The sequence below is a fragment of the Curcuma longa genome, chromosome 11 (genome assembly GCF_044706935.1).
Source record: "Curcuma longa cultivar G26 ecotype Majalengka, Jawa Barat chromosome 11, ITB_CL_G26_1.1, whole genome shotgun sequence".
Lineage (NCBI taxonomy): Eukaryota > Viridiplantae > Streptophyta > Magnoliopsida > Zingiberales > Zingiberaceae > Curcuma > Curcuma longa.
The window spans coordinates 13213734-13238947 of NC_133871.1; the positions used below are offsets into that span (position 1 = coordinate 13213734).

Genomic DNA, 25214 nt, shown 5'->3' on the forward strand with positions numbered 1-25214 from the left:
AGATCGATGGATGTTTGAAAAACAAGTCTATTTTTATAGGCATGAATATATAATGCTTATTTATTATATGCTGAAGATTTTGTTGGACTCAAAGCAAATTGTATTTACTTCATCGACACTCGGGAGGGATTAAGACGCAATGTGAATATCGGCAGAACAAATAATCGTGACATTGGCTTTTCTATTTGTTGCTTGATTAGTTTGGTCTCGCAATAATTCTTTCATTCATCCCATTAAGTTCCATTCCATTTGCCATGTTATTCCCGTTGTCTCCATTGTTCTATTTTTCTAATTAAAAAAAATAAATAAACTGATCTAATTAAGTTAATGAAGATATATATTCCTATTGAATTAATTTGCTCCTGCTCTAAAATTGAGTGCCCATTTTTCTATTTTTAGAATAAAAAAGAGCAATCGAATCTAATTAAGTTATAGAAGATATTCCAATCCAAATGATTTGCTTTCTAATTGGTTCTAAATTGAATATCTATTTTTTTATTTTTTAAAAAAGGCAATCTAATCTAGATAAGTTAATTAGATATTCCAATTGAATTTTAGCTTTTGACTGATTCAATGAAAGCCAAGGACTTGACCCTTTAAATTATCAATAGCAATAATTCTTCTAACTTGTTCCAAGAAAGAGATAAGGAAATGGACACCTTTGAACAATTAATTCAAGGTGACTCCATTAATGGTGAGGCCATTAAATATACAAGTTTGCTTGACTTTGACGTAGATAAAGGTGAGGGGACCTTCTCTCGTATCAGATACGCATACATAAAAATCTTAAGAATTGGCATCTATCTAATTCAATTTTCTATTTTTATTATTAAGATTAAGAGAAATCACTAAAAGGGTATTTTTTTAAATGATTTTTAAATATCAAAATAGCATTTAATTTGTTTTTCCTAAAATGTCCGCGTGTTGAGAAATCACTTGCTCGATCGAGCTCATGGTCACCAGTCACTAATTTGGGACTTCTCACAAGGTTTAAAAATTAAATTCTATTTTTTATTTTAAAAGAAATTTTATATTATTAATAAAATAAATTAACTTGTTGATCAGTCACACTAGGTGGGCATTGATTATGAAAATGATAACGAAAGAGGGAAACAATTGCTAACTGAAAGAGAGAGAGGGAGAGAGAGCTCTAATTGCACAATATTATGTGGTCTAAAATTGGATGTCTACTTTTTCATGTGGTTTTTTTTATTTTTATTTTTTATTTATAAAAAAAGAGTTTATGATAAAATTAAGAACCTAATCTATAAAGTAGAAATTGGAGAGGAATCTGATATAATTAAGTTAATAAAGATATAATTTTATATCTCGACTCATTCAACCTAAAAGCCAAAAGTCTAAGGGGTTGACTAGCTACAGCATATGGATGGCATACCAAATAATGAATAGCCACAAAGTCAACGTTTATTTCTACTCTGGCCCTACGATCATAGTAGGTGGTCGTTGGTAATCAAAATGACAATTAATATTTGCTCGACTTAACTTGGACTATCATGAATAAAAGCCATCCAATTTTCCAAACAAAATCAAACATTTTGATGACCTTTCACATGGTGAAGATCACCTATATAAGCACACTAAGGATTGTCTTACCTCCAACTCATAGCTTCTCTACTCTTCCCTTCTTTCCTAGAGAGAGAATCAATTTATGAATGGCTCTTAATTGGGACTTCAAGGCGATTTCTAGTTCCTCAAAGCATGCTATAGTTATCTTCGTCGCCTTAATATTGTTGAGCATCAGAGCAAGCTGTGGTGATTCTTTACATGCCACGAGAGGGAACAACTGCTTAGAGAGTGAAAGAAGAGCTTTACTTGCCATCAAGGGTGACATGTATGATCCCGACGAATGGTTATCTTCATGGACTGGCTATGACTGCTGCAAGTGGAGAGGAGTTGCTTGTGACAATGTTACTGGTTATGTCACTAGGCTCGACCTTCATTATCCCTATGAATATGATTCATGGGTAGCGGAGAGTATTGGTGCGAGCAAGGTAAATCCTTCTCTGTTTGAACTGAAGCATTTGAGATACTTGGATTTGAGCTTTAATAACTTCTCATATGCCCATGTACCCCAAATGATTGCCTCACTTGTGCACTTGGAATACCTTAACCTCTCCAATGCCTTTTTCAAAGGATTAATTCCTCCCATGTTAGGGAATCTTTCCCACATACAACACCTTGACCTTGGAAATTGTTATTCATTTACAAATTTGTTCTCCTATGACTTAAGTTGGCTCTCCAACTTAAATTCTCTACGATATCTCGACATGCGTTGTGTAGACCTCTCTAAAGCAACCAATTGGCTCCACCAAATTAATTTGATTCCTACTCTTCAAGTGTTGCTTTTGGGGGATGCAAGTCTCCCATGTGTTCCACCTTCATTACCCACATTTAACCTCACATCCCTCACCATGCTCGATCTCAATTGGTATGAATGGGGCATCAGTGCTTCAATGTTGAGGTGGTTGTCTAATGCCAGTAATCTTGAACACCTCGATCTCTCTGGATGCTGGAGGGAGTACTGTTTGATGCCGAGGCGCTTTCAGTTGCTTTGGGGGCTCTCCATAATTTGAGGAAGCTAGATTTGTCCTATAATGAAATAGCAGGAGAAATTTCTACAATCATGAAGAATGCTAGCAGAATGTTGCAACATTTAAATGTGGGTGGGAATTTTTTATCTGGAGATATTTCAACAATTTTGTCGATCCTTCCGCACCAACTGGAGTTCCTAGCATTAGATTGGAATAACATTTATGGGAGAATCCCAGAGATGTTAGGGAATTTCACAAGCTTGAGACACTTGAGTATAGATAGCAATCAAATAACTGGAGATATTCCAAGAACAATAGGGAAACTTATCCATTTGGAGTATCTTGATTTGTCTGGAAATCATATAACAGGAGAGATGCCACTGAGCCTAGGAAACCTTACAAATTTGGTAGTTCTATATTTGAGCAGAAACAATATCACAGGATGGATACCAGAGAGTGTTGGTAATTCAGTTTCTTTGGAGGAATTGGATTTGTCAGAAAATAATATTACTGGAGAAATACCAAAAAAATTGGGGAATCTTCAAAATATGTTGTATTTAGATTTACATGCCAACTCAATCAATGGGCAAATACCAGAAATGATTGGTAGAATTTCCACCTTGCAGCATTTGGATGTATCAGAAAACCACTTATCAGGGCAAATACCAAAGTCTTTTGGGCGCCTATGCAACCTCAGCATACTACATTTGCCATTGAACAATATCAATGGAGAGTTAGCGAATCTACTTGATGGCTTATCCGATTGCCCACAAGGAGCAAGGTTATCATCCTTACGCATTGCTGACAATAATTTGAGCGGAAGTGTTCCATCCAACCTTGGACTGTTGGCTCAATTAGAGGAACTGGACCTCTCCTCAAATTCTCTGCGAGGTAACATGACTGAAGCTCACTTTTCTCAACTTGCAAGCTTGTTGTATTTCAATATATCTTTTAACTCCTTGAATGTCCTTCTACCGCATGATTGGCTTCCCCCCTTTAATGCCTCTGAAATTGATATGAGTTCCTGTCATTTGGGAGGTACATTTCCTTCATGGATCCAATCCCAAAGGCATTTGCATTCACTGTATCTATCTGGGGTAGGACTCTCAGGATCAATTCCACTCTGGTTCTCAAATTTCATTTCAAAAGTTTCGCTTCAAAATCTTGACTTAAGCTCAAATAATTTGAGTGGTCCAATACCTTCCACTCTTTCTCCATTTACTGATCTTTCAAACAACTCATTTGAAGGGCCAATTCCAACGAGCTTAGAGAATACACATTCCCTTCGAATTTTGGTGTTGTCTGATAACCACATAAGTGGTAGTTTTCCACCCGTCTTGTGTAATTTAACTTCCTTAGGTGTCATTGATTTGTCTAACAATCACTTATCTGGCACATTCCCACAATGTCAAAGCTCATTTCCTCCTGCGTTAGAGTATCTACATTTGAACAATAATAGTATCTCTGGACAATTTCCTTCTTTCCTAAAAAATTGTAAATGGTTAATCACTCTTGATCTCGGTGAAAATAAATTTTCTGGTGAAATACCCACATGGGTTGGATATCTCACTGCTCTAGAAATTTTACGTTTGAGTTCAAACTCTTTCACCGGTGTCATCCCAGTAAATATAGGATATCTCACTTCTCTTAGGGTCTTGGATCTTTCTTTCAATAAACTATTTGGTAAAATACCTTCATCTGTAGGAAATTTCAGTGCTATGTTTCAAGATTATACCAATTCTAATGCCTGTAGTGAAAAATTTGCGTTGTGAAATTGCATTTAACAGGAGTCAAAATTTACCAAAGGATAAGATCTTAATAACTGCCAAAGGATCAACCAATGAATACATTACCATTCTCTCCCTTGTAACCAGCATAGACCTATCGCACAATAATCTTTCTGGTGAAATCCCAAAAGAGATGATGATGCTTCTTGGTCTGCACTTCCTGAGCTTGTCCAACAATCACTTTACGGGTAGAATTCCTGAAAACATTGACACTATGACAGAGTTATTTTCTCTCGACTTGTCAATGAACAATCTCACCGGCACAATTCCCTCCAACTTTTCTGCTCTAAACTTTCTAAGCCACTTGAATCTCTCTTTCAATAACTTGTCCGGAAGAATCCCAACAGGAAATCAATTTTCAACCTTCGATGACCCTGCGATATATGCTGGCAACAAGGACCTTTGTGGTTGGCCACTACCCGAGTGTCCTAGTGATGAAGCCCAGCGAGGTCCACTTCATGCAAGAGATGATGATGATGGTAATGGCGGCAAGCTTGAAAAAGTTCTGAATTATGCCTTCATTGCTATGGGATTTATAGTCGGATTTTGGGCATATTGGGGCACAATGATCATGAAAAAGTCCATCAGAATTGCTGTCTTCCAAATGGTGGACAGGATTTACGACTGGAGTTATGTGCAACTCGCAATGAAGTTTGGAAGGTGAAGACAAATTAAAGGAGCAAATTAGATGAACTTGAAAGCCTTATAATTTGCTACTGCTACTTTAATTTCTCATCAAAGGGAAACTCTCCAACTTGTTTGCTGCTCTACTAGCTAGAATATGAATAATGGTGCTATGATTTGGTGTTGTGTGAAATAAGGAAGTATTTGCAAACTTCTGTTATGTATTTGTAGAACCATTTGGGACATTGTTCCACTTGTCAATTTGCCTGATGATTTTTGTATTAACTATAAATTAGCACTATGTAGCATATTCTGCAGATCTTTTGAACATCCATATTTCTTATGAATCAAACTAAAAGCAACTAGTCACATCTATAATTTTGTATCGCTCAGGCTAGCTATCAGTTCCAACTCTAGTTGATCAGACATCTCAAAGTTTGCCATACATCTTTCCTTGGATCAAACCTTGTGTAAGGATATTATGCCTCTTTGTTCTCAGACATATATTGATTAACTATTGCCTTTGCTATATCTGGTTGTATAACTAACTAGTACGAGAACCAAATAACCTTAAGCCATATCATAATCTCACGTCAAATTAAACAAATGTGCTAAAAAATTAATTAAAAATCAGTCATAGGAAATAGTATTCAGACATCTTAAGCTTTCATCTTTGCCCTCACTTCACTTATCAACTAATATATTTGCTATGAAAATATAATGATAAATCCCAGTCAGTCTCATGGATTCAATCCCTGAGACATCTTTAGATTGCGTTCTCCATTTGGAAGTCCTACCGTTGCACCATTGCCCCGGGGGACTGCTATGAAAATATAATGCATCTACTACTGATGGAGAATGATTTGAATAAGAAGCTGATAATTAGAACGAGGGCGGTAGATGCGCCGACTAGAACTGTTTCTTTTTTGTCTTGTTCTTCAGTCTTTACTTTTCCTAACTGTATGCCGCCGTTGAAATAAAGTATTTAGATAGATATCTAGATGCAATCAAATCTTTAAATTTATTCTACACCATGCAAACAATTCAATCTATTTCTATCTGATACAAAAATATATATATAGTAAAAAAAGTAAAAAAGAGAATCGTAGATATTTTTTATAAAGATCTCTATGAAAAAAAGTTCTTAGCGTCTCTAACCCCAATTCATATCGATCGAGTAAAATTAGAATTGCATCGAATCAATTTCAGATTTTCTCAGGACAAATATCATGATCCTGAATTTAACTAAATCGAGTTTTATTGTCATTTATATTTTAAAGATTTTCCCCCAAACAAATATAATAAATAAAAATTTCTAAGTTGATTCAGATTTATTTATATATATTTAAAAATAAATTGAATTTTTAAAAAGATAAATGTGTTGTCATCCATAAAACTTTCAATAGGCTAGAGGTTTAACATCTAAAACCTGAATAAGATTTGCTTTGCTGGATAAAAGAGAACATACATCATTTGTTACAATAAATTATTAAATAACTAAAATTATGTTAATTAGGATTCTGTTAATTAAAAATTAATTTTGTTGATGAGGCAATATTCTATATATTTATAAATAATATAATCTTTAGTTAACAATCCTCAATCCACGAGTTTTGTGAAGCAAAAGTTGCCCTCTCTTTAACTAACAATTCTCTCTCAATTACAACATTTTGAAAGATACATTATAATTCTAATATGGATGATGATGTTCATGATTGTTGCTTCCTCTTGATCTTCTCAGACAACTAGGAGAGAAGTTGCATCTCCCACATCGTATTATATTTCGTACGGTATGTAAGTTTTGCTTGGCTCTCCCTTTAATGTTTTTTCATCCCCTTGGCTTTTTCTCCTCGTGGAGCAAATTGATGACTTATGTACCTTTTTATCTTTACCTTCAGAAGATGATGAGCTTATTCCTCTTTCAAGTTTTCTCCCGTACCTCCACTCCATGGCATGTGTTATGCTGGATCTAATGTCGGTGGGGTTGCCATGATTGATTTAGCTTCTAACATTAGCCTTTTGAATCCACTTACTAGTGCTCAAATCCATCTCCCTTCTTTGCTCCATCTTTTTCCTTGTGAATTCAATTAATCAATCAATTATCCATTAAATTCAAAACTCTCTCATTTTTATTTTGTGAATCTTTCATGAATTACTCTTCAAATTGTGGCGGTTATAAATTCCATAAGAAAGTTGGAAATTCTTACTTTCTGAAATACAAAATTTGTCGTGACTATCACATAGAGAAAGTCATCTTCTCTTCAAGTCCAACTCTCAATGATTATATGACCATGGTTATTTTGTAATGGATTTTCAATTGCCTACACTAAAGTCGGCACATCCAAGTGGATAATCTAGACTTTTTTGTGCATAATATTATTTATTATGATGGATTATTTTATGTTCTAATGAGTTCTTCAGAGATTATTGCAATTGACCTAAGTGGGACCTAAGTGGAGATGATCTGATCATTGTTACTACTTAAGTATTTTATTTACTTATGACAATGATCATTGTTTCTACTGTTAAGTTTTCTCTTATATCTCCACTCCATGGCATCTGTTATGTTGATTTTATTGTGGGTTGATTGAATTCTCTCACTGGTGCTTAAATCTTTAAATCTCTCTCACTAAAATATAAACTACCAAAGTTCAGATCATATCCAAGAGATGCATTGTTAGTGAGGCAGCATACGATGGAGCAAAAAAATTAGCTAAATTATCAAGAGTAATAGACAGATACAACACAAGTCAGAGAGCTAAAACATGATACAAAAAATCTCATATGTTAACAAATTAGACAGTAATTACCAAATATGAGATTCGCAAATGATACAATAAGATGAGGGGGAAAAGGGTAAGAGCAAAATGGAAGATCCCAAATTATAGATTTGGGCACACATCTACCAGATTCACAATGAAGTCTAGTCGCCGCCGGCGGGTAGCATGCACTCATCACCATTGGTCTCCAAGCATGCTGTGGAAGGAACAATTGCAAGAGCATCCACGGAAGACACTAACAGAACAAAGAAAGATGAGGTGTAAGAAATAATTAACTAGCTAGAAGAGAAGTAAAGAAGTAGTAAAATGTGTCCTACCTTCTGTTTCATTTCCTATCCAATCTTGTGAACATATCAAGCATTCTATGATCGCTGGATCTGTTGAACTTAAATACTGATTTAGAGTTCTTGCTTCACTATCTAATGGAACAACTGAAATAGGAACGCCCATAATATCACGGGCCATCATAGAAAGCACAGGATATTTGGCAGCATTATATTTCCACCATGCCAGGATATCAAAATTGTCTTCAGAACCTTTTGAGGGATGAACAGCCTCTTCCAAGTACATATCCAGATCAGATCTTGCTGGATGACCGGAGGATGTCTCTTTAAGATACTGATCCAATCCACGCTGTGTATCAGACAATGTGATGCGAGAAGTCTTGCATTCCCCACCATTTACATATTCACTCCCACTGTAGCCACTATTGTTCCCACCATAAAAGGCTTGAAGTTTTGAAGAATTAGAAGAGTGGCCTACATACTCGTTATATAGATTTATAAAGCTGTCGCGAACATTGTCGATCCTTGTTTTAGCTTCAAATGCATCATCATAAATTTGCTTGAAGAAGTACTCGACAGACTTCATCTTGTAACGCGGATCTAAAACAGAAGCAATTGCCATTAACATTCTACTCGAATCCCAGTATTGTTCAAATTTCTCAAGCATCTCCTTAGCCATACATGCAACAAAGGGTTGCGGACTCTTATACCAGGTCTTCAAGAGGAGATGAAGACCACACATGTCATTGAAGTATAGATTTGCAGTTGGGATTCTTGTGGCAGAGAACTTCTCCAAAGCTTGGTAAAGAACATCTAGACACTCGACGACAGCTCTAACATCTTCCCAATCTTTGGGTGAAAGAAAGCTAGCCTTGTCTGCATCACTTTCTGCCAAGTGTTTGAAAGCCTCTTGATAATGGCATGCAGTTTCCAGCATCATATACGTTGAGGGCCAATTAGATGGAGCATCAAGAACCAATGGTTTTTCTAGGATGCCTATTTGCTCTGCATGTTTCTGAAGTACGGATAACCTTTCTTGTGACGATTTTACAAATTGCACACTCACACGAACTCTATCGATGACTTCACATGCTGCTTCCAGGCTTTTGTGAACAATGGCATTCAGCAAATGCCCACAAGACCGGGCATAAAATAGATCACCATTTGAAATAAGAAAACCTTTTGTGCGGAGGTATCCTATAAGCTCACTTGCTACAAAATCACTGGTGCTACAGTTATCTAGCAGTACAGCACATAGCTTCCCATCAATATTCCATTCCTGCAATCTCTCCATGATGGCTTTGCTCACATCCTGCCCGAGTTCGGAAGGCCCAAGAGGAAAGAAGTTGATGATTTTCTTCTGAAGCCTCCAATCATTGTCAACATAGTGGCAGGTTAAACACACATAGTCCATGTCTGCAATAGATTTCCACATATCGACTGTGAGGCTAACTCGGGAATGTATCTTGTCTAGCATTTCGTGCAGCCTGAGCCTCTCATTTTCATATATCTTCATGCAATCTGCCTTCACAACATCAGAAGATGCCATTTTAAACAGCGGCTGAAGGTTCCTGACAAAAGTCCTGAAACCAACATGATGAACAATATTGAACGGGTATCCATGCAGAATGACCATGCGAGCAAGATCTTGCCGGCTCAATTCCTGATCAAACTGGGAATGCTCGGAACTCATGCCGCCCTCATTCTTGGCATCATTAGACTTAAGGACAAGGCGGCGCACCACCAGCTTCTTGCGTTTGACTCGTTTGGTTGATGTGCAGATCACAAGATGGTTCTTTAGATGAGTCGTACCACTCCGACTGCTTGCTGTAAGCTGCTTCTTGCAATGATTGCATATGGCAACATAGCTCCCATCTGGTCTTCTCTCCTTGGTGAAATCATTCCAAACTAAGGATCTCAACTTCCGGGCTCTTGGATTATGGACAGTAATTGCAGGGCTGTCATTTGCATCCATCATAGATGATTAAGAGATTTAATTGATCGCCTCGCTGACTACAGTTGTCTCTACTACAAACTCATCATATCAATAAACATGTCAATTTCTACAACATTCACATACGAAGCTCAAAGTAGGGGGTAATATATGTACATAATAAACAAAATTGAAAAACAAAGACTTGCAAGGAGAAAACAAACATACAATCGACAGACAACCATCAAGAAATAACAAGATCAAGTTTTTACTCCAGTAAATATTGTATGACGTGAAATCCACAAGATGTTTCATATATAATTAAACCCGACTCGAAAACACCAACGATTAACGCGCATGAAGAAAAAAACAAGTACGGGTTGCATACGGAGACGATCAAATTCCCCAAGACTGTAATTCTGCAAGCGCAGCGGAAATTTTGAGATGTAAAAAAGCTACCTTTTATCCAGAGAACCAAGTCGATGGATGCGAAAACGAAGCCTTGCGGGATCGTGACGAAGCGTAAAAAAAATTTGTCGGAGCCTTAATCGGAGCTCCGGAGGGAGACAGGCGCGACCCTGGAGGAGGGCGATCGAATCGAAGCTCCTTGAGAGAGGATGGCAAGCGGCAGGAGCAGGGCGTGCGGGAGATTAGGGTTTCGGTTTCGGATGGGAATTGGGAGGAACCGAAGCGAATCGAATCGCTTCAAGGCAAAAGAAGAAGCGGATGCTACTCCTTCCCATCTTTGCCATGCTCATATTAATAGAATCGGTAACTTATCGGATGCGGGTCTACTATGATCCATAATCAGGTCCGATAAGAAGGGCTTGGTTGATGAATGGCTAGCTTCCGGATTCGGGTATTAGATTAATCGGATCGGGTAAACAGTCCCGTTATTTTTGTAAAACAAGTGCAGTTAACTAACCCGCATTATTTAAATTAACAGCAAAGGCTAAATTATTTTTTTTTAATAAAAAAAATGTGATGGGATATAATGATATAGTTGATTTAATATTTAGATTTTAATTACCTTTATTTAAATTTATCATAATAAAGTTAGAATCTCATCCAATAGTAACCTCGTGTCTCATGTCATGTAAGATTTCTTGAGTTTTGTTTTTTTTTGTGGCTAAAGTGATTATAATTTAATTGGCAAATGATAAAAACCGATAGTTTTCCACAACGTTCAATTGAAAATATCACACTGACAAATAATATACAAAGTTATGTAGCATAAAAGCACGTTTCAATCTCATAGCATATGATTGATTCACACCAATAAACCCGTCAAGAACAGCAACTGATTTCAAAAGAGTTCATGCATCATCCAGCAACAACATTTTAGGGGAGTTCCAAACTGAAGCACGCACTACATTACTGAATGCTCACAACCATCTCAGAGAAAAATCCCGGCTAGTCATCGTCTTCGAGCACACTTCGACGCCTCTGAATCTGAATATGGAAGAGTATCAAGATCGATACTATTAAGAAAGGTAACTGTTTGTGTGTTGAGGCAACTTACAGTTACTTTGGTCTGTTTACTTGTTTGGCTGTTGATCTGCTCCAGAAGTGAAATAAGCCTTTCTTCAGATACCTGAATCCAAACATGAGAATCCTTTCATCAATCCATCATATAATGAGTGGGAAATGCCTCCATTTCAAATTGTACCTTCTCAGATACTTGTCCCATTTGAGCTGCTCTTAGTAGAACATCCTCCACTCCTCTTGCTTTATCAGGTTTCACTAAAGCAATCCGAGCAACTACAGATAACGAGCATTGCTATGAGTGAAGAACCTTATGTAAATAATCAATTTTTTGTTAACTGCACATATCAAAATAAACAAAAAGAGTATTGTGATTTCCAGTTAATATTATTTTCCAGCTAACGCAACCAAGAATGTAATTCTATTTAAAATCCAATTTCTATGTTTTCTAGGTGAGAATCGGTAATTTTCCCCAGAACAGAGATCTTATCTTTGTTCTTCCGCAGTTGAGTTCAGCTGTGCTGAATCACCAGCCCAATTCCATAAACTTCATAAGCAAGATTTCATAGTTCTTATAACTTCATAGTTCGAATCTTAGTTCGATTAGCTTATAAGCCTTTCAAGATAATAGCTGGTTCATGATTGGAAGTGGGTCATCATATATAGCAAGAAGCTATTTTTGAAATATCAGTACGTCATTTTCTTCTGGTTATTTCCAATCAAGTATGAGATTAGCTTGGCTACAAGACAATAATCCAGCCAAAGGAGATTGGATCAAAGATTAAGACAAAAATCAAATAATTTTCAGTCAACATGATTGCGATCTAAACCTTGAGTCCCAAACTCATAGATATCCGATCAAGGGATTGATTTTGATTGAGTTGTAGTAGATGTGCTATAACCATGGTAGACTTCCAATATGCTTTTCTTCACAGGGAAAGAATCTATCTATAGAAGAGAAATAATAATTTTTTCATATATAACAAAAATAGAAGAGCAAATATTAAAAGACATGACAGAACAACTGCGCAGCAAAACTATGTGACAATGATGAAAAGTAGTCTAATAAAACACTTACGCCTCTCTCTTGCCTGAGTTGACAATATCTGGCTCAGCATCAACTGCCTACGTTCCTCTGCTTCCCTGTATTTCAAGTTACAAATAGATGAATCGTAAATTTTGATATAACTAAATTGAAATAGAAAAAATTTGCAAGTATTTTGTAGTGAACCTTTTTGCCTCCTCTTGTGCATTCTGTTGCTCACCATTTTGTTGATTACCCTGATAAAAAGGTCAAAGAGATATAAGTTACAAACTCAGCATTGTTTATACTCCAACATCGATGAAGATAACTTACAGCGCCATGTTTAGCCATTAACTCTTGCATTCTTCGTTGCCTAATAGCTTCAAGCTCTGGATCATCCTATGGAAAAACAATACATAATGTATTCAATATTGTGAGGGACCTGTCTGAGAACAAGAAATTAATAGCGTCTGATCATAGGATCAAAGTCTAAAGATCTTTAGATACTACAATTTAATTAACTTTTTAGAACTATTTTATAATTTATTTAATATACTAACTTTTGAAAAATAATATTAATATTAACACTTTAACCTTTATCATAGTATCATGAAGCACAATTAAAATTATTGATCGAGTAATATGACAATGCGATATAATTCTTAAAGTGTTGCATCTTTATACAACAAGTAGCAATTCTATAAGATGAATGAAGATGACCAATAACGGAAAAAGTTAAAAAGACTTCTTCTAATTAGGAGTTAAAAATAATCTCCTATAATTAAATTTTTCTCAAGTGACATACACAGAAAAAAATAGATCAAGTAAATGTCAAGCTTAAAAATATCCAACTGAATGTAAATATATTCAATCCAAGGTTGTTATACTGAGATCCTATATATGAATGATGAGGTAGCATAGGATTAGATCAAAGATTCAATAGTGAGTACCACTACAACCATAATTGTGTAATGAGAATGAAGAACCAACCAATAACAAAGATTGAAGGAGACAGTTCAAAGGAAGGTAAACATGAGAAAATTCAACCAACTGATCCATCGTAAATGTTCCTCTTTGCCAAAAAAACCTTATTTTTTCAGTATATAACAACTAGGATATCTGGTGAAAGCCTTTTGCTTCACAAGGCATGACTATATCAATTAAGGAAAAGAAACTTTATCTTCTTGCGAAATTAGATCTAAAAAATTACTAACATATAACCCCAATCAAGGACATGAACAAATGGATCGATCAATCGGAATCTTCTCAGGATGAAGAAAGGAAATTTCAAAAAAACCATAAAGCATTTTTGTCTGGCTCCGCGATCATGCTAGGTTAAAAATTCTAAAAATTTCGAGAGGACGAAGAAGTGAGACTTCGATACAAGTAACAAAGTACAAAAACACCATCAAAGTCCAAAAAAAAGACCGATCTGCATCCCGATTAAAAGAGCCGCAGAGAGAAACAACATCACGACCAATCCCTAGCGGAAGCGCAAAATCATGGACAAGAAGAAGCCGCAAAAAATAGAAATAGATTAATCAATGGAAAAAAGGAACACCCATACCATATCGCCACAAGGTTGGATTCCCACTCACGATCTCTTCTGCCTCAGCTTGTCTACTATAACGCTACTGCTGTCTTCGTCGTTAATGGGTATCTGAACGATCGGACCCGGCGTCCATCTCGCAGCAGGGAAAGGGATCAGAGAAAGGGGAAAGCAAGCCGTCGTTTTTTTTAATTCATAAAAAGCTAAATTATTAATTTTATTACTCAATTTTTATTAGAATGCTATTTTATTATTTATAGGCATATACAAATATGTATAGGTGCCTTCATAGACATTTTAATAATCGTTGTTATTCTAAATAAAATTAATTAAAAATATTTTAAATATAGGATAATGATAATAGTAATAAATTGAAATAGTATTAAAAATTCATTTTATTGGAGGATATTTTAGTCGTAAAAATTCATTCTAATTTCTAATTGGAAGGAATAACTATAAACTCTTCACAAGTTTACTCTGTTTCAACTCTGTTCTCCTTCCAGGTGGTATCGAAATATAAACACAAGAACATCCTTGTTGCAATAACAAAGACGCAATTCAGAAATCTGGTTTCGATGTCAGAGATGAGTCCCTTTGAGATCTGAGAGCGTGATCTTTCCAACTTTTCCGGCGTCTAGCTTGTCGAATTGGTTGCAGATGAGCGTGACGTCCTTTTCCGAAATCTTTCCCATTTCCTTGAGTTTGTAAATCACGAATTCTGATTTACTGCAGGGAGTAACATAACATGGAAAAGATAAGTATCGTGGCTGAACTGAAGAACAAACTGCTGTATTTTTAGCTCATTTGGATCATTTAACTCCATCCTATCAGATCAGAATGGTTCTGCATTTCATAATTTTAACTAAATATCTTTCCGATGGGTTTGGTCGTGCCTGTTCGAACTGCCGAATTGGGAGAGATTTTAATGGCAACGAAACATTGTGTAGATCCAAAAAGGTACCTTATGGAGCCATCATTGTCGAGGTCCGCCGCCATGACGTCGCCGGCTGTCATCCTCCGGCTCAGCACCCACTCCGCAACCCTCCGGTTCCTTTTCTCCACCCTCATCTCCGTCAGGTACAAGAACGCCCTCGCCACCGCCAGAGTGCTCACAGGCAGCCACACCGACGCGAACAGCCTCCCCTTCACTGTTCCGAAGGCGTAGTCCCCGTACCCCACCGTCGTCACCGACGCCACCGCAAGGTAGAAGCTGTCGACCCAGCACAGGCCCTCCAGCGCGCGCGCCGCCGCCGCCCCGAAGGCGATGCAAGCGACCACCACCGCCAGCGCGAGCGCAACCTTGATCCGCACCCGCATCCGCCGCTTCCGCACGTCCACCAGGAACAGCGCGCGGCCGAGTGCGCGGCGGCCGCCGGCGTCGACCGCCGCGAGCAGCGCCTCCTCCTGCCAGTCCAGCGCGTGCGCAAGCAGACCGCCGAGCACGACGTCGATGAAGCCGAAGCCGACGAGGACGAAAGCGCAGGCGAATAGCTTGGCGGCCCGCGTGCCCGGCACGAGGTCGCCGTAGCCGATGGTGCAGAGGCTAACGATGGTGAAGTAGAGGCCGTCGACAACGGGGGAGCCAGTGGTGCGACCTTCGAAGCTCTTGTGCCTCGCCGCGTAGACGGCAACGCCGACGGAGACGTACAGGACTACGCCGCCGGCGGCCAGCTTCATGAAGGAAAGTGCAGTAGGAGGAGGTCTGGCAATGGGTTGGAGATCGATCGCCGAGGACGACGGAGCACAGAAATCAGTGAAGATGGATGGAGAAGAATGAGATCTGCGAAAGTGCGGATCAACAAGCGGACTTGAAAGGGAATTGGCGTCGTCATGAACAATAACAGGAACAGAGGATTCAGCACAAGAATTTGGCGGCGGAAGAGTAATAGAATCCATTGACGATAAAGAGCCATAAAATTTGGATTTTGAAACAAGATTTGCAGTTGGGTTGACGTTTAGATACGAAGAGTAGTTGGACAACAATCAGTATGATAATGGAGGACTAATAGTCAAATGTTTTCGAAAACTATCGGGAAGAACCGAACAGGACCGTTTTGCCATATTTCTGAACACAAATACTAGATATTCATAAGCATTATAAATGAAATTGTGATTACAAAAATCTATGAACAAAGGATGCAGTGAAGAATATTTCTGTATGCTTTAAGATCTGTTTCGGTTGCTTCAAGCAAGCCAGTTGCAGTGAGAGTTGCCACAAGGACCCAGAAAGCTTAGACAGAGCTTCTCAGGAGGAAGGATACTATGCCACCAAGCAAGGCCCCTGCACAAACCTGTGTCAAGAATTCGTGTCGTTACAAAAGCCAGCTTCTCAAGAGATGAACCAAATAGCTTTTCTAGCAGATCAAAATTTAAGGAATGAATAGATTCTTATAAGGAGTGAAAAAGTCTGATGTGAGTTGCCATAGAGAAAATTTACTTGCATTATGAAATTGCATGTACATGCAGAGTACCTGGAGTTTAGTGTGTCCAAGAAGTTCATGTAAAGGCCTGTAGTTGGATACAGGATGCTCTGGTGGTAGCTCACATACTATTTGATTCAGCAGCTGCATAAAGGACCACACAGAAACAAAAGTTATTAGATTTTCTTTTTCAGTAATTCACAACGCCAATAAGGTTTATTAAATGAATAGAAAAAGGCCAGATAGTTGTAATGTTTTAAAAATCATGTATCAAAATAACAAAGACCCGTATACACTTGACGTTTCATTAAAAAAAAAAAAAGAATGGGTTGATGATGTAGAGCAAGGGGGGTGACTTCGAACGTGAGGAAGGAGAAAATGCAATAGAGTCTTGTAATATACTGCATAACTTATGATTTCTACCAAACAGTTTACAAGGGTCTACAAGAATGACAATGAATTGAGTTTAAGATTAGCAAAAAATTATTATCTAGCACATTTCAAATAAAAACAAATATTTAAGAGACCTGATAAGGCTATGAAATGGTTTATGCAAGAATCTATAATGCAACCTCATGCTTAACAGCTTAGAGAATTAAGGCAGTGTCATATGTAAACAATTTGCAAGCGGCAACCGCATAACCACAACAGTCAACAGGCAGGATAGAGGTGAACTCACTGAAACAAGTATTAAGAGGCTATGGATCATTCTAGGGTAGCCAGCACATATTATCCAAAATCACGGATTTGGGAGCACTTCAAGATCTATATATCATCTGGCAAATTCTCGATGATAAAATAATTAGCTGGCTCATTCTACACTTCATCAGATAAACAGAAAAAAACAGCATGTAGTCGTATATATATGGAAACAGTTAACATGTCTACTGTTCACACTTTGACAAGATGGTTTTTTAAAAAAAACTTAATATGCAACGTAACACATGAATATTCGGCATGCTTTGAAATAAATTAGTACAGACAAACTTTGTTTACAGAAATAGTTTTGCCATTTTTATAGAATTCAAAAAATTAAAAGAAAATAAATTATTTCCCAACATTTTTCATGACTTCTTCTATATACAGTACAATTTATTTTCAACAAACAGAATGCATGTTAGATCTTCCCCTAAAACAAGAAAAAGTTCCTATCAAAGATATTGGAAAATGAACACTTTTCTAAGAAAACAGAAAACAGTTCTGATATCCACACAACCCAAATGCACACTTTTTTATTAGACATACCTCAGCTTGCCGACCAGCATGCAATCTGATTCCTGATGCATCATACATTACCTGAAACCATCCAATAATTTAGATAGCAACTGACATGTGTGGGACATTCTGATGTTGAATGCATTAAATCATAATGAAGTTTGATGACATCAAGTTCAAACATCAATAAGCAAATATCATAGTATCAGCATGAGATGAAATGTAGATTGCAAAAGGAAGATCTGGGAAAATATGCCATGAACTGTTAATCCCTCGCAATGAGACAAAAAAAAAACAACTACATACGTGAGCCAAAGACACAAAAAGAAGAAAGTTTCAAACTTCAAACATAAGATAATACTTTGACAATTGAGGAAAATTGTCCAAAAAAATCAGTTCATAATAGAGATGCAATCATGTCAAAGCTGCTGAAAAGATATCTTATACTGCACTGCTGGAAAATATACATAGAAGAAATGTCTGTTGTCTAAGAAGCAACTAGCCAGCTAAAACTATAGATGGGTTCTAGATTCTAGGTGAAAAACTCGATTTTATTGCATAGGATTCTGTGTAAGAACAAAAAGGGATAACAGAATAGGAACTCATATATTCCTGTCAACATTTAGTAACAAAGAACACTTAATATTGGACACATAAAATCTAAGGCCACACTTATGTTTATTTGCAAGTATACTTAATTAGAAATTTTCAGTTACAGATCAACATCAATATTCACAACTTTCTGAACTTTGCATGATATATAAGCTAAATTAAATTTAAAGGGGAAAATACAGAAACTAACAATATAATAAAGATAACTATGCATTTTTGTATCAAATTATACAGGGAAATTACTAATACTAGCATAAATTTATAGAGATACTATCAAGGTTAGCCAAAACTTAGGTTTGTGCCTAATTTAAGCAAAAAAAAAAAAAAATTATGAGTTATCATATATCTGTCCAAATAGATGAGGATTAGAAATTCCACTACGAATTGAACATAGCAAGGTGATGTGGAATTTTGTCCATACCCCTACCCAAGTGTTGCTTAATCATGGAACTAGAAAATAGGAAAATTTATATAGCTCTGACTCCCTAGCTAACAAGATAGTGAATGAACATAATATGGAGATGGGTGCAAAATATGGCACATCACCCTAACAAATCAAAGTATCAATAAAGGTTATTACTGAGTAGAAGGTTATCCAGATATATGATAAGATGTAAAGTCCAATCCCCCATCAGTTAAGAAAGACAGGTTCTGCTTGAGTATTTTAAAAGTCATATAGTTCAAGATTAAACAAGTAATCAGCCAGGATATAATCAATTAATGAAACAGAAAGCTTGCAGAATCCAAAGAAATTGTGCATACAATGGATGCTAAAATTACAGCAACGGCAAATGTAGTGCTGCCTATCCCTTCTTGTAGACCTACAGCCACCGCAAGAGCTACCACAGTAGCTGAATGCGAGGAAGGCATTCCACCTGAACCAAGCAACCTCCTGGAATCCCATCTTTTATCCTTGTACCTGCATTTCTAGCATGAGTTTGTGAAAGACCACCAAGGACTAAATATTGAAAGTAAGATGCAAAAGCAATACAGAAAATTCCAGAAAGACAAAAAAGTCCATATTTTGGTTGTGCATTTGCATCACAATGTATCGAAGGTAACCAATACAGATGTCGTAGACAAAAGACCTGAGAAACCAGGAACATATGGAATACAAAATTTTGAACTTTTGAAGGACAAAGGACGAACCAGGTGGTGAAGAGCTTGAGGAATTGAGCGACCGAGAAGGCGAGGACCGCGGAGACGAGGGGGAAATTGGAGGACAGGGGCGGCGAGGAGCCGTGCGCCACCGACGCGTTCGACGCTGCCACATCGGCGTAGGTCAACACCTCGTCCATCTCGTCTGCTATCTAGATCAGGAAGCTAGGATGGATCGCTAATTCGTTTCGCCCTTCGATGGCGATCTCCGTCCACCGCGGCGAGGGATGGAATCCTGAAAAGCCAACAATCCAACCAAAACCCTAACCCAACCTGGCCTTCAGGGAAGATGCAGCCTCCTAGATTATTAAATTTATTATTACCTTTATTTTGATAATATGTTAACCAAATTAATTAAATTAAATTAAAGTATTTTGATAATTAGAAGCTGATCTCCAAATTAAAAATTTGGTGGAAAAAAATATTTGTAACTTTTTTCCATTAAATTATTTCTATCTTTTTAAGAGCATCCGCAACGCGCTGTTAATCACGCGTTAACAGCGGACGTGGAGGAGCGAGGAAAAGACGTGGAGGAGCGAGGAAGGAGTGAGATATTTAACGCGTTCAGAGTTCTGAACGCGTTAATCGGTGACAGTGGTGGGCCATGCATTTTATTTTAATTTTTTTTTCACAATCAGGTGGTGGTAGTCGATCAGGTGATCGATCACCATGTGTGGTAGTCGATCACCTGATCGACTACCACGTGGCAGTGGAGCTCATGGCGTTATAACGCCACGTACGTTGCGGATGCTCTAATCGGCTTCTTTACTACAGTTCTTGGCTTATCTCTAGTCTACCACTGTATCAGCATTCACCATTTTAGAAACATTATATAAAAAAAAGCATGAAAACTAATAAAAAAAATATATGGAAATTGATGGATTTACTTCAGCAAAAAAATAAAATCCATTATTTGGCCCTACACTATCGATTCCACAATCATCTTTGAAAAGATAAATTAAAAAATTATAATTAACCACTACACAATCAAGTCTCGATAAAGTTCCTCATTTAGAAACATTGTATCATCCCTCTAGTTTCTCTCTATAAGCTAACAATTACAAGATGAGTCGAAGCTTGCTGATCGATATGCACTGTGTTTGATTCTGCATCCGTAGTCAATTTCGCCCTCCCACAGATGTTGGATGATGATTTCAGGTTCTTATTTTCATTTGGACTTTGCGAGTCGGATCGATTATCAGATAATCTGAATGAAGAATCTGATTGAATGATCAACAGGCATGCTTCTGCAAGTATCGAGCTAGCCTATCCATGGAGGTAAAATTATGATTCAGGAAAGAATAAAGAGCCAGCATCGAAGGCACCCACGAGACCTTCGTTGAGAATGCGCATAGCAGCACTCCTCGAAAATTTCCTAGCAAACAAGAAACAAGCAACCAAAGTAGCATTGCATTGACACCACTCTGTGCGGTACTCCGTCTCATAGTATACATGATTGATACCCTGCAAAATAAGGGAGAAAAATCCTCTCAAACTAGTTCTTGATAGAGTGATTCATTGGTCTTAAGCAATGAAAATTCCATTAGGTGATATCCCAAAATTTAAGCAAGCAAAATTTTGTAATGGATGGTAACTGACCTTTATTTCTGTAATATGTTGGGGGCTCGCATCAGCAAATTCAAATGTCTTAGGGTGCCAACCTCGTTTGTCCTTCGCGTCAATAGATTGGTTCCATGAAGTATACGTTAAAGTTCTTCTCTCCAGCTCATCATCAAGTTGACTCATCTACGAAAAAGATAGAACAATCAGATCATGAAAAAACAACATGACAAACACAGGAACTGAGATTAACAAATTAACTTCACAAGTATAACAAAGTCTTTACAGAGAATAATGTTTGGACATAGTGTTCGTCTGGTATACAATCATGTTCCTTCTTTGTTGCTTTTTTCTGCACATATATAAACTAAAGATTAATACTGAAAAATGATTCATTCTGATATAAAACCAGTAGAAAAAGCAATTTCCACTTCCCATTGGCTACCGAGAAGAAAAGATTTAAGTGATATCACAAATAAGCGACTCAAAGGGACAAAAAGCCTATATAGCATAAATGTAGATGCCAGCCAGCATAAACAAAAAGTGACAGCAAACAAAAGAACTCTGATTAAAAAGCAGAATTTTCAGTTTGCACTGGAATACTTCTATCTTTACTTGAAACTTTTGTCTAGTGCCACATTTACTCATATTCTATTTTACTTGCACTCGGTGTCAGTATTGACACCACGGGTGTAGATCCACATGGCCATTCCAAAGTTTTTACACATGATCAATAGGGTGTTGAGTGTAAGATGAGTATCAAATCTTACGTTGTTTTGACTCTTTCATTTTGCAAAGCAATGTTATACAGTATCTTCCGGCCAAATCTTAGTTATACAGAGGCAGAAAATAAAAGAGACCATAATTTTAAGCATGTCTTTCTCTCAATTTGAAGAGAGAGTTAATTGAGTATATGGGAACAGTTGCAAGACTATTTAACTACAAAATCATGAAATATTGGAAATTTGTGAAGCTTGTACTGTTTTACGCCGAGAACATGCTGCGATTAATGGACAATTAATACACAAGATCATTGTGGATGTGCATAACATTATTCAACTGTACACTTCCTTTTAGCAGATAGCAAGAAACAAGCCACAAAAGCATGATTATTCTTCTATAAGTTAGCATATTGAGGTTTCTCATTTAACTTCAACACATATATTGAGGTTATTTCCCCAAACCTGTCTTTTTCTAGTTAAGTCTTCTGCTAACTTCAAACCTAAATATTGCTTGATTGTGCATCCATCATGTCAAATCTAACCAGCATCCCCACAGTTGAGAATCTTGTTACCAATCTCAATCCACAATGAAGATGTATGAACAGTGCTCTAATTTCCTATTAATTTGGGAAGCTTCTCTAAAGCTCACACAATTCCAGCATAAGCAGTCTCCTGAGAGAGCAACTTAATGCTCGACGTTCATTTCATCTGAATGTTGATAGGAACCCAAGTCCCCTGTAATGGAGAATCAAACAAAAGGGATGGGGAAAAGGGATGATTGCTTCTTAGGGTTGACCTCCATAATGCCATAGGTTCCAACTTCGAGGATTAAACTTTTAGCTTCTAGGAAGGCAGCACAATAATGGTTACTTATGGGAATACCAAGAAATTCCCTCGATGTTTATAATTTAATGAAAATTTAAAGAGACATCGCTACTAACTATTATGTCAAAGAAATCGCAAATAAAGTGTTTGCACTATCCTTCTTAGGAAGCCTAATCTGATCTGTGCTTTGAAATAAAATATTTTCAGCATTCTGTTTTTTTTTTCAGGGACAAATTTTAGCATCTTCATAAAATTGAATCCATTTTTAAGCTCAAATATGCATTTAATAAAGAATTCATGTTGAATAGTCAACATGTCAAATGAGATTACAAGTTCCAACTAGAGTTTCAGTACTCAATCAGAAGAACCAAATCCTTTCTACATATATTTGCAGGAAAGAACACTTTGAGGTATGAGCCAAGTAAACTTAAGCTAACAGTGAGAAAAACATCCTTCCAAGTTTACAAACATCTCGTCAATGTAATATGAATTAAATAAGTTAATTGAAGTGATAGTGGTACAATGAAACACCATATCATACAAAGAAAAAAAATGAAAGCAAAAAAGGTCTGAGTTGATTTCAAGAGGCGATAACTTGATTAAAATGCTAATGAAACTACTCACATTTTTCTGTTTTCCTCCAAGTGCTTCTCCACTCAGGCGCTGCAAAATGATCACAATAAGAGGCTTCAAATATTTTGACTAATCCATAAGCACGATCAATGAATCCCAAGTAGTTTAGATTTTATAGCAAAGACAACCTAAAGAGTATACTATACCCATTATTCTCTTAGGTAGCCAATTCAGCTTGCAAATAACTCCAGACAAGACAAAGCGTAACTTACCTTGCAAAATCTACTGAATGCTGGAAAAACAACAGTATCAGCCACGACAATTTTGGCATGCTTTCTCACCAAGGTTACCCACTGGATTTAAGAATTTTTCAGATATACAAATTTATTTGTTTTTCTTTGATGTGAAAATTAGATACATTTGTGATCAATTAAAAGTAAAATACCTGAGAACCTTTTCTCCATCTGTCCCTGGGTATTGTGGGAAACATTTTTGGACTATAACGCCCTTCCTTTTTGTCGAGAAAGCTAGAACAAGACCGATATAGTTTAGTCATCACCACATTCTTCTAAAAAATGCAAAAACAATAAAATAAGCTAAGAATGCCCTTCCAGCTGTTTACCTATCCACAAAACTTTTTGGAGAAGACATCACATAGTTATATATGTAGCTGAAGTTGTAAAGAGGTACACAGCTGCAATACAAACGAAATGAATCATAGATCCAGTCTGTCGTGATCGACCAAAGTAGATTCAAACCACTATAATCGAAAGACATTAGAAGAAGATGAAAAATAGCTACCGACAGGGAAAAAAAATGAATTCGTGAGTTTTTAACTGCTCAGATATCATAAATCAAAAGAGGGATTACTGGATTGACATAAGATAATTGAATGAACTAAACCACATGTAAATATTCAACACAAGACTTGCTGGAATAAGCAACATATATCTGGAACAAGACAAATCACAGGAAATAGGGCTTCATTTTTGAGAGAAGAGGCAAACCCTTCAATAGAAGAGGTTTTATTTCAAACATGAAAGACAAATACTATATCCATTAAAAACACAAGTATGAAATATGTATATACAGAATCATTAGTTTGAGACAAAACATTCAAGGAAGACAAGATACCTATCAGAGATCAAGGCAAAACGCTGGTTAGAAGGATCCTTGAGGGCTGCAGTAAGAAGCAGCCTCTCTGCTTCGATCATCGTGGACTCGCCCCAAATCACCTGAGACCCCAAAAACCCTATCGCTCAGTTTATATAATTCTTCACCGAGTACCAAAAAATGAGGGGCGAAATTTACGAAGGAAGATAAACTATAACTCTGGGAGAATTCAAAAGACCTTTATGCTATCCGGAATCTGGCGGCCGAAAAAGAACGGGGACCTTGTCGTCGTCCTATCGAACACAAATCCCGGCTCCGAGTGGACGTAAATCGAGTATTTCTCCTCTTCCGCATTCTGCACAACACATCGAAAGCAAGCTCATTCTAACCGCGCAAACGAAAGAAAACCCCAAAGGCGAGATTTTTGGCGACGGAGATACCTGGAAGAAGGTGTGCCAAACGAAATCGAGCGGGAGGTTGGAACGGGCGAGGAAGAGGAAGGCGATCTTAGGGGTGTCGCCGCTCAAGGGCGTCTCCTCACCGACGGCCGTATCCAGGGACGGCGATCTCGCGGCGATGCGGATGAGCGCGAGCGAGCACGCAAACACCGACACCCAAATGATCAGCTGCAGGCCAAGCCAGAGCCTGCCCTGGGAGAAGGCTACCGACGACGGCGACGACGCCCTCTTCTTCATCGTCGTGATTCCGGCGACGGAGGAAACGGAATCACAAACCCCCAAAAAAAAAACGCTTTGAAAAATCAAGAGCACGGCTTCGATTTGCTCTCCCACCGCGTCGATGCCGCCATGGATTTGGATTTGGCTAATAAATATATAGCGCAAGCAAATTAACCACTTTTCGCTTTGCTATGTAATAAGATTTTCCTTGAGGAGCGTTTAAATCCCCGTAATTTTATGTCGGTTAGGCAGTTGATTCATAAATAGTAATAAATCTAAATTAGAATCTAATAAGATTTTTATCATTTTGAGAAACCCATT

The 25214-nt window shown here is 37.4% G+C and overlaps 5 protein-coding genes and 1 pseudogene across 7 annotated transcripts; 1 reads left to right on the forward strand and 5 right to left on the reverse strand.

The window, feature by feature from the left end:
• Nucleotides 1-1673: 1673 nt before the first annotated feature.
• LOC141838163 (receptor-like protein EIX2) lies at nucleotides 1674-5226 on the forward strand (annotated as a pseudogene).
• Nucleotides 5227-7729: 2503 nt separating this feature from the next.
• On the reverse strand, nucleotides 7730-10600 carry LOC141838164 (zinc finger BED domain-containing protein RICESLEEPER 1-like). Of its 2 annotated transcripts, none has more exons than XM_074725567.1 (3): nucleotides 10420-10600; nucleotides 8061-9985; nucleotides 7730-7978 (listed from the first exon to the last, which is right to left on the reverse strand). In XM_074725567.1, the coding sequence occupies exons 2-3, from the start codon at nucleotides 9718-9720 to the stop codon at nucleotides 7887-7889; spliced, it is 1752 nt and encodes a 583-aa protein (XP_074581668.1). In that variant the 5' UTR covers nucleotides 9721-9985; nucleotides 10420-10600; the 3' UTR covers nucleotides 7730-7886. The 2 variants fall into 2 exon arrangements, with proteins under 2 accessions (XP_074581668.1, XP_074581667.1); XM_074725566.1 differs by having other exon boundaries at nucleotides 8061-10055; nucleotides 10420-10496.
• A 522-nt stretch (nucleotides 10601-11122) lies between these two features.
• LOC141839998 (uncharacterized) lies at nucleotides 11123-14195 on the reverse strand. 2 transcript variants are annotated; one of them, XM_074727872.1, is made up of 7 exons: nucleotides 14037-14195; nucleotides 12803-12868; nucleotides 12677-12726; nucleotides 12524-12588; nucleotides 11630-11721; nucleotides 11483-11554; nucleotides 11123-11412 (listed from the first exon to the last, which is right to left on the reverse strand). In XM_074727872.1, exons 1-7 carry the CDS (start codon nucleotides 14037-14039, stop codon nucleotides 11374-11376), a joined length of 387 nt encoding a protein of 128 aa, XP_074583973.1. In that variant the 5' UTR covers nucleotides 14040-14195; the 3' UTR covers nucleotides 11123-11373. The 2 variants fall into 2 exon arrangements, with proteins under 2 accessions (XP_074583973.1, XP_074583972.1); XM_074727871.1 differs by having other exon boundaries at nucleotides 12524-12726.
• A 325-nt stretch (nucleotides 14196-14520) lies between these two features.
• Nucleotides 14521-15979, reverse strand: LOC141840122 (two pore potassium channel c-like). Its single transcript, XM_074728022.1, has 2 exons — nucleotides 14980-15979; nucleotides 14521-14744 (listed from the first exon to the last, which is right to left on the reverse strand). Exons 1-2 carry the CDS (start codon nucleotides 15912-15914, stop codon nucleotides 14597-14599), a joined length of 1083 nt encoding a protein of 360 aa, XP_074584123.1. The 5' UTR covers nucleotides 15915-15979; the 3' UTR covers nucleotides 14521-14596.
• Nucleotides 15980-16099: 120 nt separating this feature from the next.
• Nucleotides 16100-19703, reverse strand: LOC141840125 (uncharacterized). The gene is made up of 5 exons (XM_074728025.1): nucleotides 19415-19703; nucleotides 19028-19184; nucleotides 17684-17734; nucleotides 16490-16582; nucleotides 16100-16309 (listed from the first exon to the last, which is right to left on the reverse strand). The coding sequence occupies exons 1-5, from the start codon at nucleotides 19561-19563 to the stop codon at nucleotides 16250-16252; spliced, it is 510 nt and encodes a 169-aa protein (XP_074584126.1). The 5' UTR covers nucleotides 19564-19703; the 3' UTR covers nucleotides 16100-16249.
• A 641-nt stretch (nucleotides 19704-20344) lies between these two features.
• Nucleotides 20345-25110, reverse strand: LOC141838838 (glycosyltransferase BC10-like). The gene is made up of 10 exons (XM_074726432.1): nucleotides 24657-25110; nucleotides 24455-24571; nucleotides 24238-24338; nucleotides 23726-23797; nucleotides 23549-23630; nucleotides 23376-23456; nucleotides 23155-23193; nucleotides 21270-21335; nucleotides 21023-21169; nucleotides 20345-20887 (listed from the first exon to the last, which is right to left on the reverse strand). Exons 1-10 carry the CDS (start codon nucleotides 24909-24911, stop codon nucleotides 20708-20710), a joined length of 1140 nt encoding a protein of 379 aa, XP_074582533.1. The 5' UTR covers nucleotides 24912-25110; the 3' UTR covers nucleotides 20345-20707.
• Between the last annotated feature and the right edge of the window lie 104 nt (nucleotides 25111-25214).